The following is a 13773-nucleotide window of genomic DNA, read 5'->3' as shown; positions in this document are numbered from 1 at the left end:
GAAACTAAAGACTTAGTGGGGCTTTGTTTCCCAATGCCCCTAGGCAAGAAGCAGCTGGAGCGCCCACGACTGCCGCTTGAGCTTCTAATTGTTACCCGCCCCTTTCCCTGACCATGCTGGGGGCGGGGCGGTTAAAAATGTCCCTGTGACGTCAGCGCGCGCGGGACCAATCCCCCTGCAGGCCAGGCGCTAACTTATTTACATGGGTTGCCGGCTATTGGTCCGTTAGGCAAATGCAGGCCGTCCCAGTTTTTTAAAAGCCGCCGTGTAGTTTTAAAAGATGCGGGGAAGGCAGACCATGATGTCATCGCAGCGCAGTAGCTCGGGGCTGACGTCATATCTGGGGAGGTTGCTGGCCCAAGACCGTAGGGCTTTCCTAACCACTTGGACTGGCCTAAGAGGACGTCTCAGCCTGGTCGAAGATCGGCCCTGTTACAATTCAGTGTCCCAGATGGTGCCCTTTCTCCGAGGAGGGAATCATGACAGTAAGTCTGGGCCGTGGTTCTGTCGGCGGGACCCATTTTTCCAACAGGGAACCAGCCTCAGAGGCGCGACTGGCTCGCGAGTTTGCATAGCAAGTTCGAGTTGCAGCTGATTGGTCTTGCCCATCTCCGAGTCTCTGATCTTTAGCCCGGTGGCCCCGCCCCTTGCCTGTGATGGCTACGGTCACTTTAAGAGCGATGGTGAGAGCGAGAAGAGTATTTTTTTATTTAATTTATCAAGATGGCGGCCCATTCGTCACGTGCCTAGTCGCGGCGAGTGATCGGGGCCCCAGCGGGGCGGAGCTCGCAGCTTGGGGCGGGGCTGCCGCGGGCAGCTGCCTGCTACTGTTTGCCCGAACCTCCCGGCGCGCCCCCGCGAGGCCCCCGCCCGCCCCGCGCGCGACCCCGCCGCTTCGAATGTTGTGAATCAAATGTTGGGTTTGTTACATTCCGCTGGCGCCGCGGACAGTTCTTAAAGGGCCAGCCACCGGCAGCTGCGCAAACCTGCCGCGTCCTGCGCCGCCTCTCACTGCCGGAGGGCCTGGGCTGAGAGAGGCTGAGCGCGCGTGGGCCGCGCGAGGCAGACGCCAGCGGACGGACAACAAAGAGAGAGGGCCCCGGAAGGAGCCGGACTGCTCCCGGACCGGGGGGTGGGGAGGGAGCACATTGCTCCGCAGGGCGGGGGCTCTTAAAGGGTCCGGGCAGACCCCCCCCACCCCATCACCGCCCCCTTGCCCGGCTTGGCCGCCCCAGATCGGAAACAAAGGAATCAACGTGTGTCCAGGAGGCTGAAGGTGAGTCGGGGCCAGAGCCCCCAACTCCCGATTTCCGCATCCCTGGGAACTGCTGCCCCCTCCCCTGGGACTGGGGGCAGTGAGATAGCTGGCTCCGCAGGGGTTAATCACGGGCGGTCCGGAGCGGGGCAGCGAGACCTCTAAGATCAGAAACACCCCCTCTCCGAGAGCCCCAATGCCTGGACGAGTCTCCCTTCTCCGGAGTCAGAGCGCTGCGGTTGGAGAGGAAGGAGCCGCCCCCTCCCCCTGCCGCCGCCGCCACTTCCTTTGTTGTTGCTTTTGTCTCACGCGGAGCACATGGTCCGGGATCCTAGACTCTTAAAGTCACAGCGCTCTTGCTCAGTCGCCGCAGTCTGGCCTCCCGCCCCCTTGTCCTTCTGAGCGCGGCACAAAGGAGTGAGATGGGGGCGAGGGAGTCCCCTCTCCGGGCGGCGGTCCGCACCTTGACGTCCCATCCCTGGGAGGGGTAGCTGAGGACGCTTCCCATCGCCCCGCAGCCTGCACCTGGCCCGCGTTGGGGGGGCAAGGGGGGGCTGCCGCTCAGGGACACCGGTTTCCTACCCCCCTAATGTGACCGCCTGGGTTCTTGCATCCTGTGCCCTCTGATTTCATTTGGGCACTCTGGGAGGGAGAGCTTTCCATCCCCGTTTCACAGCTGTGGCAACTGAGGCTCACAGAAGCGAAGAGATTTCCTTGCGCAAGGTCACCCTAGGAGTCCGGGCTGGAGGCTTCTCATCTCGCTTCGTTAACTCAAGCTTTCAGGCTGACTTTGCTTAATCTGCAAAACGGCACCTGGGCCCCAGTGACAGGACATGGAAGGGACTCCCTAGACCCAGATGTGGGTAGCTGCTGGGGCATGGCAGGTAGGGGTGGGCATCGAGGCAAGGTGTGGTACCTGGTTCCACGCAAGATTGGGGGTAGGGATGGGGCCCTCAAGATCCGTTTGCACAGACCTCACTGAGAGGACAGCAGAGGAGTGTGGGAAGGCAGAGCAGTTTGGGGTGGCCACCCTTGCTGTTGACCTTGAGCAAGTTGCTAGCTTTCAATCTAAGCCTCTCTCACTTCTCTTTCTCTTCACAATAGGGCAAGTCACAGGCCCCTTCAAGAAAGCTCTCACGATCTGTAGGGCCTGGAATAGAGAGTTGGGATTAGGTGGTTTTTAGGGTTACTGATGCAGCTGGGTCGGGGATTGAAGGAATCTGGGCCCAGGGGCTCAGCCATGACCAGATTTGTCCCTTTCTGGCTTTGTAGATTAGAGCAAGTTACTTCCTTTCTTTGGGTCTCAGTTTCTTCAACTATGAAGTGGGTGTGTCCCCTCTTTGCTGCCTCTGTTCCTAGTAGGACTTCGGGAATCAGGGGCCCCTCTATTGTCAGCAGGGGTATTCCCTAGGGAGGCATATTTCTCAGCTACCACCTGCAGAGCTTGAAGTGGCCCCTGATTTCTGCTTGGAGGGTGGAGTGGAGGTCAGCCTCTCATTTTCTAACTAGAGGCCCAGTGCATGGATTCATGCACTGGTGGGGTCCCTCAGCCTGGCCTGCGCCCTCTCCCAATCTGGGACACCTTAGAGCAGCGGTTCTCAACCTGTGGGTCGCGACCCCTTTGGGGGTCGAACGACCCTTTCACAGGGGTCGCCTAAGACCATTGGAAAACACATATATAATTACATATTGTTTTTGTGATTAATCACTATGCTTTAATTATGTTCAATTTGTAACAATGAAAATACATCCTGCATATCAGATAGTTACATTACGATTCATAACAGTAGCAACATTACAGTTATGAAGTAGCAACGAAAATAATTTTATGGTTGGGGGTCACCACAACATGAGGAACTGTATTAAAGGGTCGTGGCATTAGGAAGGTTGAGAACCACTGCCTTAGAGGATGTCAGACTGCAATCCGCACAGGCAGCCCAACATCCCCCGAGGGATGTAGTAGTGTGCAGTAGTGCACAGAGCGGTAGGGGGCGGGGAGGGACCCTGAGCCCCCTGAGCTGGGGCTGGGTGCCTTGCTACTCCCACTGTGGGAGCGCACTGACTACCAGGAGGTAGCTCCTGCGTTGAGCATCTGCCCCCTGGTGATCAGTGCATGTCATAGTGACCGGTGGTAATGGTCGCTTAGGCCTTTATATATATACTAGAGGCCTGGTGCACAAAAATTTGTGCACTCGGGGGGAGGCGGGGTCCCTCAGCCTGGCCTGTGCCCTCGCGCAGTCTGGGACCCCTCGGGAGATAACAACCTGCTGGCTTAAGCCTGCTCCTGAGTGGCAGAGGGCAGGCCCAATCCCTAGGTGCAGCCCCTGGTCAGGCTCAGAGCAGGGCCGATTGGGGAGTTGGGGCGCCGCCCTGTCATGCACAGAGCAGAGCGGATTGGGAGGTTGCGATGCCACCCTCAGTCACGCTCAGGGTAGGGCCGATTCGGGGGTTGGGGCACCGCCCCCTGTCACACTCAAGGCAGGGTCGATGGGGAGGTTGTGGCGCCACCCCCGTCACGCACAGAGCAGGGCCGATCAGGGGGTTGAGTTGCTGCCCCCTGTCACTCACAGAGCAGGGCCCATCAGGGGGGTTGGAGCTCTGTACCCTGTCATGCACAGGGTAGGGCTGATAGGGGAGTTGGGGCACCGCCCCCTGTCACACACAGAGCAGGGCGGATCTGGGGGTTGGGGCGCCGCCACTCTCACACTCAGGGCAGGGCCGATGGGGAGGTTATGGCACTACCCCATCACACACAGAGCAGGGCCCGTGGAGGAGGAGGGGTTGGGGCGCCGCACCCTGTCACACACAGAGCCTCAGGGCAATCAGGGGGTTGGGGAGCTCCCCCCTGTCACGCACAGAGCAGGACCCATCAGGGGGTTGAGGAGCTCCCCCCTGTCAAGAACAGAGCAGGGCAGATAGGGAGGTGGTGGCCCCGCCCCTGTCACACACAGAGCCGCAGGGCGATCAGGGAGTTTGGGCGCTGCCCCCTGTCACACTGATCCTGGTGCCGGGAGGCCTCGCGGCTCCGCTGATCCTTGTGCTGGGAGGCATATTACCCTTTTACTATATAGGATATAGGCCTGGTGCATGGCTAGGGGCTGGCTGGTTTGCCCTGAAGGGTGTCCTGGATCAGGGTGGGGTCCCCACTGGGGTGCCTGGCCAGCCTGGATGAGGGGATGATGGCTGTTTGCAGCTGGTCACACACCCTTCAGGGTGGGGGTCCCCACTGGGGTGCCTGGCCAGTCTGGGTGAGGGGCTGAGGGCTGTTTTCAGGCTGGTGGGTGACTGAACCTCCCAACCGCTCCGTTTTTTCTTTTCTTTTTTTAAATTCTGGGCCAAGGCCTCTGCTGCTGAAAGAAGGTATCTGGTTTGTTTGGGTTCTATAATTGAAATACTGTATCATCTCCAGCTCTGAGATCCCGGCGGGCTGAAAGCTGGTTTCTGGGGTTTTGTTTAGCTCCTATATTTGTTACAATGTTTCAAACTGCCAGCTCAGAGGCCAGCAAGGCAGGTGGGCAACATTGGAGTCCGCCATCACTGGAGCAAGCAAGCCTCATGTTCACTTCCAGCTGCCTGGCTGCCGGACGCCATCTTGGCTTGCAGTTAATTTGCATATTGCCCTGATTAGCCAATGGGAAGGGTAGCGGTCGTACGCTAATTACCATGTTTCTCTTTTATTAGATAGGATAGATAGTAATTGCTCACACCTAAGCTTTACAAACCACTCTTACCAGGGCCTGTGAGCAGCACTTGCCAGTCCACTGGAGGTGGTCATTAGGCTGTTCCCACTTTACAGATGAAGAAGCTGAGTTTCAGAGAGGAGAAGTGAAATGCCTAAGACCCTGGCTTCAGAAGTCAGGGTGTCCTGTGTCCACAGTTAGAGCCCCTTCTGTCTGCTGCTCTGGGTACTCGGCTCCTTGCTACTTCCCTTTCCTGAGAAGTGGGTGTCTTTGAGGGGCTGGCCACAGAACAGATTCCCATGGGCCTGGGCCTCTGTGGGGTCCACACCCCTGAGCCTTGACGCTGCCCAGACTTCAGCAAGACAGCCTCCCACAAGAGTAACCGTTGAGGCCATTGCCTGGGTGGTGTCCCAGTGCACTTACAACTCCAGCTGACTGGCCTTGGACCTCACCTCTTTGAGCTTCACTGTCCCTACTTCTGAGGGTTGCAGTAAGGACTGATCAAGATGACAGACACATGGGGAGTATTGTAGTTACTGTTATTCTTTATCAGTGGGACTGGGTTCCCAGCATCTCTGAAGTCAGTGAGAGCAGAGGTTCCCAAACCTATCTGTATTGTAGAAACTGCTGGAGAATTTGGTACAAAATCTAGGTGCCCTTGTTCCCCAACCCTGTAACGACTCTGACCCAGGAGTCCAGGGGCCTGTTGTTTCCATTATTTGGAGGTTTCCACTGAGTCTCTCGGCCTTGGCTTGCAAGGCTGGATTGTCAGCGGGAAACAGGGAGGCAGTGTATTTATACGCATGTGTGAGGGTGTGTACTTGACCCACACCAGGGATCGCAAACCCGGTCACCTGTGGTGGGCAGGTGGGGAGTGTTGCTGGGGTGACTCATGCTCCAAGTAAGGGGGGGCCAAGCATAAATGAGGGACCAGTGGAGCCAGATTTTCTGGCCCCTGACCATCCAAAGTGCGGAATCATGTAGCCTCCCAATTTTGAATTATTGGCACTAGCTTCACGACACCAGTCTGGCCTTGGCCCTGGATGGTCGAGTCTCTGGTGTGCATTATTACCACACTAGGCCGGCCAGTAGCAGGAGGCGTGAATTCCAGCCTCTTCCTGGGGTGGCCTTGGCAGGACGCTGTCCTGTCAGCTGGAGAAGAGCCTTTCTTGCAGGTTCGTTTTGAGAGTCAGGGCTTCAAAGACCTCACAAAAGAAATGTTTAGCCACTGTTGGCAGGAAGGAACAGGTGCTGAGGGACAGTACACTGCTCCCTGGCAGTGTCAACAGGGAGGTATCAAGGATTCGTAGGGAGTTTTGTCAAATGGAGAAGGAGCGGTGGGGGCCTTCCTGGGGCAGGAACAGCAGAGGCCTTCAGCTTGGGGGCCTGACAGGTTTCAAAGCTTTCCCTGCGGGGCCTCATCCCAACCTCTGGAGTTAATGAGTGTCCCCCTAACTTGTCCCACCTGGACCCCTAGTTCCCAGGGAAGGCGCAGACCTGCCACATCCCATTCCTTCACAACTTCCTCCCTTAGGTTCTGGCTTCCTCTTTTTTTCTCTCACCAAGCCCCACCTCCCACTTGGAGGTTGTGTGAGGCCCCCAGAGCTGCATTCCAGACCTATCTGACCAACCAAGGTGGCTGGCCTCTTTCAACGCCTCCTGGGATGCCCTTGGGCTGGACCCCTCCCATGGGTGGCAGGGTGCAGAGAGGGGCTGTGGTCAGCCCACCTCCCAGCCTTGACACTTGGGCAAGTCCCTTCCTCTCTCTCAGCCTCAGCTTTCTCTTCTGTAAAATGGAGTAAACAGTACCTTCTTTGAAGAAGTCACACATGGGTAGGCACTGTGGGAATGGGTTATGGAAAGAAACAGGTACAGCCAGGTCTGTACCTAGATGGACCCCAGCGAGAGAAGGAAGGAAGGTGGCCAGGTAGGACCTTGTCACCTGGGGGCAGACTGGGAGCCCTGAGGACAGGTTCTGGGTCAGAACCTCTTACCTGGCAATAGTGGAAGGAAAGCTGGGCCCCACGCCTGATTGGAATCCCCCCTGAGCCAACTAGATGGAAGGAAGGAAACTGGAGTCCTCCCAGGAACCTTGCCTGCCTGGGGACCAGAGCTAGAGCCTCACACCTGAGTGTGCCCTGAGGGCCCTACACTACAGGAGCCTTACCGAGCCACCTGGCCCAGAAGCTGGCTGGTCCGCCCTCTGAAACTGCTGCACCCTGAGGGAGCTCGGGCTCATTTTGCAGAGCAGAAGATTGAGGCCTGGGATCCTTGCAGGCCAAGCCTGACCCCGTCTCTCAGCTCTGAGCCCCAGTGCCAAGAAGAGGGCTCGACCCACCCAGAGTCCATGTGCCTGGGGAGCACAGGGGTGGGGGTGGACATTGGTGACCCCAGAATCAGACAACAGAGGTTTGATTTTTGTCTCCCGGGCCCTTAATGGAACAAGTGGCTGCACTTCTCTATGCTTCAGTTTCTTTCTTTTTGACTCCTAGGGTTGTGAGCCCGGGCCCAGCCCCTCCACCCCTCTGCCACCTCTGATGCGACCATGGGCTCTGGCAGTGACTAGGTGGCCACCCTCCACCCCTGTGGGCCAGCGGCGATTGTCTGCAGGACCCGGTAGCACCCTGGCCCAGCTCCGGGGAAGGTAGGAAGGAACCTCCCAGTCCTGCAGTCCCTGGAGCTCCTGGTACTGGGGCTGTCAGCTTGGGCCGGGGCACAGGGGCCAGGGGTGGGGGCACGGGCCCTGAGCTTTCTTCCTTCCCCAGTGGGTAGTGGCCTTGGCTCCTCTCCATGCTCTGTGAATGAGTGTGTCCCCTCAGTCCTACCCGGGCCTCCTCTCTGTGGTGCAGCCCTGGCCGAGAGGGCCGCCTGCCTGCCCAGGATGAGCGCTTACCCTCCCAGCAGCCTCCGCCCCGACCACCACACCTCCTTGTAGAGGAGCGTCGAGCCACGGCTCCTGCCGGCGGGAGCCCCCGAATGCTGCACCCAGCCTCCCAACAGAGCCCGTTCATGGTTGATCTCCACGAGCAGGTAGGCAGAACACCCCCTCTCCAGCCCCCCGGCCTCTGGCAAGCCCATCTGTGAAACAGAGGTGACAGAGCCCTGACTTCCCTTTGCTTAACTCCTTGCATGTTTAGGGAGCCATTCTTAGCCCTGCTTTATAGGTTGTAAATTGAGGCCCAGAGAAGGGAAGGGCCAGTCCGGGGCCACACAGTGGATGAGTGGTAGAGCTGGAAGCCCCTCCCAGGCTCCCAGAGGCTCTCTGCCCTTTGGACTTGGGGCAGGGGGGCAGCCAGGTCTGTACCTAGGTAGGCCCCAGCTAGAGAAGAGAGGGCGTGGCCCGGCAGGACTTTCTCACCTGGGGCAGCATCTTATGGCCGGGCTTCCTCCCTTCAATTCCTGGGTTTCTCTCCCTCCACAGGTGCACCAGGGACCTGTCCCTCTGTCCTACACAGTCACCACGGTGACGACCCAAGCCTTCCCCTTGCCTTCAGGCCAGCACATCCCTGCCTGCAGTGCCCAACAGCTCCCAGCATGCTCCGTGATGTTCAGTGGGCAGCATTACCCACTTTGCTGCCTCCCGCCCCCGGTGAGTGAGGGCCTCCACCTCCCACCCCACCCCCATCCCCACCAAAAGGCCCGTGGCAGAACCACCAAGCTTATGACACCATGCAGGCTGTCAGCGCCTCCCTGGCTCGACCACAATCCTGTACCCCAGTGCCTGCCAGTGGGAGCCCCCAGATGCTATACCTAGCCTCTCAACAGAGCCCATTTGGGGTAGTAACTGTGGGCCTTAAGAGTGTAGTGTCCTGCCTGGGTGGCCGAGGCCAGGAACCGGCAGTCAGTCCAGGGCGCTTCAGTGGGGGCCTGTTGCTGTATGGATGGCCCCTGGCCCTCACCACAAGCATAGGTCCAGCCCAGAAGAACATTTTCCAGCTCCTGCCCCCTCTCTCGGCAGCTGATCCAGGCGTGCACCATGCAGCAGCTCCCTGTGCCCTATCAGGCCTACCCCCACCTCATCTCCAGTGACCACTACATCCTGCACCCCCCACCGCCAGCCCCACACCCCCAGCCTGCTCACATGGCGCCTCTGGGGCAGTTTATATCGCTGCAGACCCAGCACCCGCGTATGGTGAGTCCGGGCGATGGGGCCGATGCTGGAGGAGGTGCACGGGGGCAGGGGTTTCCCTGTCACTGGCTTCAGCTGACCCACCCCTGCCTCTTGTAGCCCCTGCAGCGGCTGGACAACGACGTGGACCTTCGGGGGGATCAGTACCCCCTGGGGAGCTTCACCTACTCCACCTCTGCCCCAGGCCCGGCCCTCTCCCCATCCATGCCCCTGCAGTACCTGCCCCACGACCCACTGCACCAAGAGCTGTCCTTCGGTGTGGTGAGTGGCGCCCCCCTACCCCCAGGCTCTGGGGCGATGGGAGCCAGGTACACTGGCTGACCTGTCGCCCTCTCACAGCCCTATTCCCACATGATGCCACGGAGACTGAGCACCCAGAGATACCGCCTGCAACAGCCGCTGCCCCCACCACCACCACCACCACCACCCCCGCCGCCATATTATCCCAGCTTCCTGCCCTACTTCCTGTAAGTACCTGCATATCTGCCCCCAGGGCCATGGTGCTCTATTCTCCTGGGGCCTCCTGTGGTTAGACACACACAGCTGTGGGGTCCTGGGGCCTCTCAGGTTATCTTCACCCCCAGCAGACCACACACACACACACACACACACACACATCAGCTGCTGGGCTTTCCTCCCCTACAACCTCCTGGGGCAAACACTGGGGCCTCAGTGCCTACTGACCTTGACCCCGGACCCCTGCACCTGTCTCCCCTAGCTCAATGCTGCCAATGTCGCCCACAGCAGTGGGGCCCACCATCAGCCTGGATCTCGATGTGGATGACGTGGAGCTGGAGAACTATGAGGTCCCATGGAACCCTGTCCTGGGAGGTGGGGGCTTGGGGACCTCCAGCTCAGACCACTGCTGACCCCACCCTCCTGCCCGTCTGCAGGCCCTCCTGAGCCTGGCGGAGCGGCTGGGAGATGCCAAGCCTCGAGGCCTCACCAAAGCGGACATCGAGCAGCTTCCAGCCTACCGCTTCAACCCAGACAGCCATCAGTCGGAGCAGACGCTGTGAGTGCTCTGCCCCATCTCCTGCTGAGCACAGATGGGTTGCCAGGGAACCCTTTCCTGGGGAGGGGAGCAGGACTCGTGCTCTGCCATGAGCCTTCCCCTTAGCCACCCGCGTGGAGGTGACATTTTGTGCCCTCCTCCCAGGTGTGTTGTCTGCTTCAGCGACTTCGAGGCACGGCAGCTGCTCCGAGTTCTCCCCTGCAACCATGAGTTCCACACCAAGTGTGTGGACAAGTGGTTGAAGGTAATGCAGCCCAGGCCGCTCCCAGGTGGTCTTCGTGTGGTGAGGGAGGAGGGTGGGCTTGGGGGCTTCCCTCCTCATCCTCGTCATCATCCAGAAGTTCTGGCTTATTCAGGGGGCTTCATCCCCACCAGGCAGCAGACAGACCTGGATGGGATGGGGACAGGTGCGAGTGGGGTCTGATGTGCCAGCTGTTTCTCCCCTCAGGCCAACCGGACGTGTCCCATTTGCCGGGCCGACGCCTCCGAGGTGCCCAGGGAAGTTGAGTGAGGCCCACAGCTGCCCATGAGAACCCTGCCCGAAGCTCTGGAAACTCGGGGGGGAAGGGGAGGACCCAGGGAGGATGGGGAGATAGGGCCCAGGCCTGTCCCATTGTTCCCACCTGTATATCTAGAGCTGGTGCCAGGGTCAGGCCCAAGAGAAGCCCCTGCAATAAGCCCCTGCATTTGCCAAGCTCCAAAGACTCCGTCCCCAGTCTGCCTGCCAGTCCGCCCACCACGGAGCTGCCTGAGTGTCCCTAATTCAGCCTCCCTCCCGTCGGCCCTCGGTTCCGTCTCCTTTTCTTGACAGCACTGGGACCCCGGGGTCTTGCCCCCATTGTGGCTGGTGGAGGTCCTTGGCCCCGGATGGGCAAAGGGGCCACAGTCCTGGGACACTTGGTCTCCTGCACTGAAATAGCATGCCCTCTCCCCAGGTGGCACCAACAGGCATGGACAGACAGTGGCATAAGGCCATTTCCTGAAACCCGGGCCTGGGTTTGACCCCGGTCAGACTCAGGCAGCCAGCCCTACCCAGCCTGCTGTGAGGGGTGGGTCTGGCTCCCCAGAGGACCCTCACCCCAGGCACAACATTCCAGCCACACCCCCGGGCTAGAGGGCCTCAGAGCCAGCAGCCTTCTGTGCAGCAGGGGACAGGCCCTGAGCCTGGGCAGCACATACCCTGAGGGGCCTGGGCTATGCCAGGGAGCGTGGCCTAGGTTCTGGCAGCCACTGCTCCCTGGCAATGACGGGGTCCAGACCCATGCCCGATTTCCCCTCTGTCATTCTGCATGAACGTGAAGAGTAGCAGTTTTCCTTTATTCATTTGGCCCAAAATCGCGTGTAGGATTTGGGATGTGGATTTTTAAACAATTTGTTTTCTTTTGGTTAAATGGGGGGTATTAGGGACCAACCAGGACTGAGTGCCCAGGGGGCAGGGAATGGTCCAGTGGTGCCGCCCGGTCCACATGCATGTGCGCGGCTGGGGCTGGGCCCGGCGGCCGGCGGTCACAAGCGGAGTTAGGGGTCTGTGCTCAGCTGATAACTGCCATGCACTGTACTGCACACGTCCCCAGAGCCTACCGGGACCGTTTGCTTTTCAGGGCATTTCTCCCTCTCCAGCCAGGGCCTGTCTCCCACCCGCTGGGGCACGTCTCTTCCATGGAAGTCCTAGGAGGACAGGGACCAGGGAGGGCGTGGGCCTCACCTCCAGGGGCCCCCTCCCATCCTGAGCCCTGCCCTCCAAGGTCTGGGGGAGGCCCCCTGTAGGGTCTGGCTGAGCTTCCCTCCTTCTCCCTCCTGGTCCCTTTCCTGTCCTGCCCTCAGCTGAGGTTGCTGCCCAGAACGAACTGCGTGTGGGGCCGGCACATCCTAGCAGGCAGCCCCTGGCGCCTGCTGCCTCAGGGATGCTCCAACCACCCTCGTTCTCTGGCAGCGGCCCTGGCTCCCGCCTCCCCCGGCCTGCCATGGGGCCCCATCAGCCTGGCCCCACCCCCATGGAGAACCCAAAGTCTTACTGTATATAACTCCAGGTGATGTTTCTATATTTATAGCAGTGTCAAAACCCCACGTATTTTACACAGAGAACCATCCTTTCCAACCCCTCCCATCCCCACCCCAAAAAAGGTTTTCAGAACCCTCCGGTTCCTGGGGCAGGCAGAACAGGCTCTCGGATTGTATGGGCTGCAACAGTGGTTCCAATGAGCAGCTACTGAGGGGGGGGGTGGGAGGAGAAACAATGTTTTAAAAAATCATTTTAAAAAAGATTTATAAAACAATTATTTAGGATGTTTGTGATTTGCTGACCTTGCTCTAGATGCCATGTTACCAATGATTTCCTGTGGTGGGGGCTTGTTAATGTTTACTCTTATTTACCAACTTCTGGCCTAGGCATGACAGTGGGCAGCATCCCCCAGCCTGGCTGGGCCCAGCACCTGTGTTCTGTGTTAGAAGGGTTTTATATATATATATGTAACTACATATACATATATATATATACACACACATATAAATATATGTAATTTGGGGGGCCTGTTCCTTGCACATTTTACAGTTACCTCATTTTCCCCATGTATGTATTTGAGAAAATGCTAATATATAGAGAAAAAAAATGGTTCTTAAAGCTTAAATGTGTGGTTTTTTCCATTCCATTGGATTCACATTGGTTTGTAGCATTTAACATAACTAGTATGTTGTAATATATATATGTGTATACTGATTGAAATTTTTAACAGATTTGTACTTTTTTTAAAATGAAAGTTGCTAGTTCTGCTTGACCAAGTAGTGCAATCATTATTTTTTTTAATATTGTTGCTGATTTCAGAGGGATATTCACTAATAAATGTATGATGTATATCAAGTATTGCCCAAGCTGCCTTTGGCTGCCTGTGTTCTTTTGGTGGGAAGTGGGGGCGGGTGTCATTCTGAGAGTGGGGCGGGGTGGGGATGAGCTGGGCAAAGATTGTTCTTGAGGGTACCTCCTGGTGAGGTCTGCCCGCTGGCTCAGTGGTAACTCACACACACGCAGTGGGCCGGGGTCTGTTAACAAGGGGCAGGATTCCGTTTAACTGGTGTGAGGAAAGCTTCTCTTTTGATCTCCTGTCATTTAAATTCTGGAGGTAGGTTCTTCAAACATGACTGGGTCAAGGCTCCATCTAGAACTGTTTCAAAGAAGTTCTTTCTGTGTGGTGGTTCTTGGTAGCTCTAGCTCAGTTTTCTGTAGTTTAGCATAATCTCCATGGGAAAATCATTTATCCTGGGATTCTAACTATTTCTGGGATGGAAGCTAGTTGTCAGGGAGCTACAACGGCATCATTTGCCTGGCCTGCGCTCCACACCCACCACCCTAACCTGACCCCACTGAGGCTACGTGGACTGGAGCCCCTCATCCCCGGGCTCAGTGGAGACAAGGGCCTGAGAGCCAAGGGGTGGGTGGGATGATGCCCTCTTCCTACCCATGTGGACTGGTGCTGCAGGAAGTAGCACGGTCTGGAGCAGGAGCAGTGGGCTGGGCTCAGAAGACCTGGGAACTTGTGTCTGTGATGCCATGCTCCGTGGCCTTGGTCAGGGCACTTCTCTTTGAGCCTTTGGGGACAGAGTCAGTTGAGTGATATCCTAAGTGTGTTTCAGAGGGAGTCCTGTGAAAGCATGATGGAGTTTGTACAAAAAAAGGGGGTGGGAGGGCTCTGATCAATTA

The 13773-nt window shown here is 57.9% G+C and overlaps 1 protein-coding gene across 1 annotated transcript; it reads left to right on the top strand.

Annotated features, from left to right (window-relative positions):
* Positions 1-273: 273 nt before the first annotated feature.
* On the top strand, positions 274-12947 carry RNF44 (ring finger protein 44). The gene is made up of 11 exons (XM_070415084.1): positions 274-485; positions 7428-7579; positions 7785-7965; positions 8357-8524; positions 8894-9067; positions 9164-9325; positions 9404-9531; positions 9783-9870; positions 9958-10079; positions 10224-10323; positions 10528-12947. Exons 1-11 carry the CDS (start codon positions 480-482, stop codon positions 10588-10590), a joined length of 1344 nt encoding a protein of 447 aa, XP_070271185.1. The 5' UTR covers positions 274-479; the 3' UTR covers positions 10591-12947.
* The last annotated feature ends 826 nt before the right edge of the window (positions 12948-13773 follow it).

This window comes from Myotis yumanensis, unplaced genomic scaffold (genome assembly GCF_028538775.1).
Source record: "Myotis yumanensis isolate MYYU_CA2020_CCGP unplaced genomic scaffold, mMyoYum1.0.hap1 SCAF_5, whole genome shotgun sequence".
In the NCBI taxonomy this organism is placed as follows: domain Eukaryota; kingdom Metazoa; phylum Chordata; class Mammalia; order Chiroptera; family Vespertilionidae; genus Myotis; species Myotis yumanensis.
Note: the sequence above shows the minus strand (reverse complement) of the source record. Positions and strands in the feature narration are given on the sequence as shown.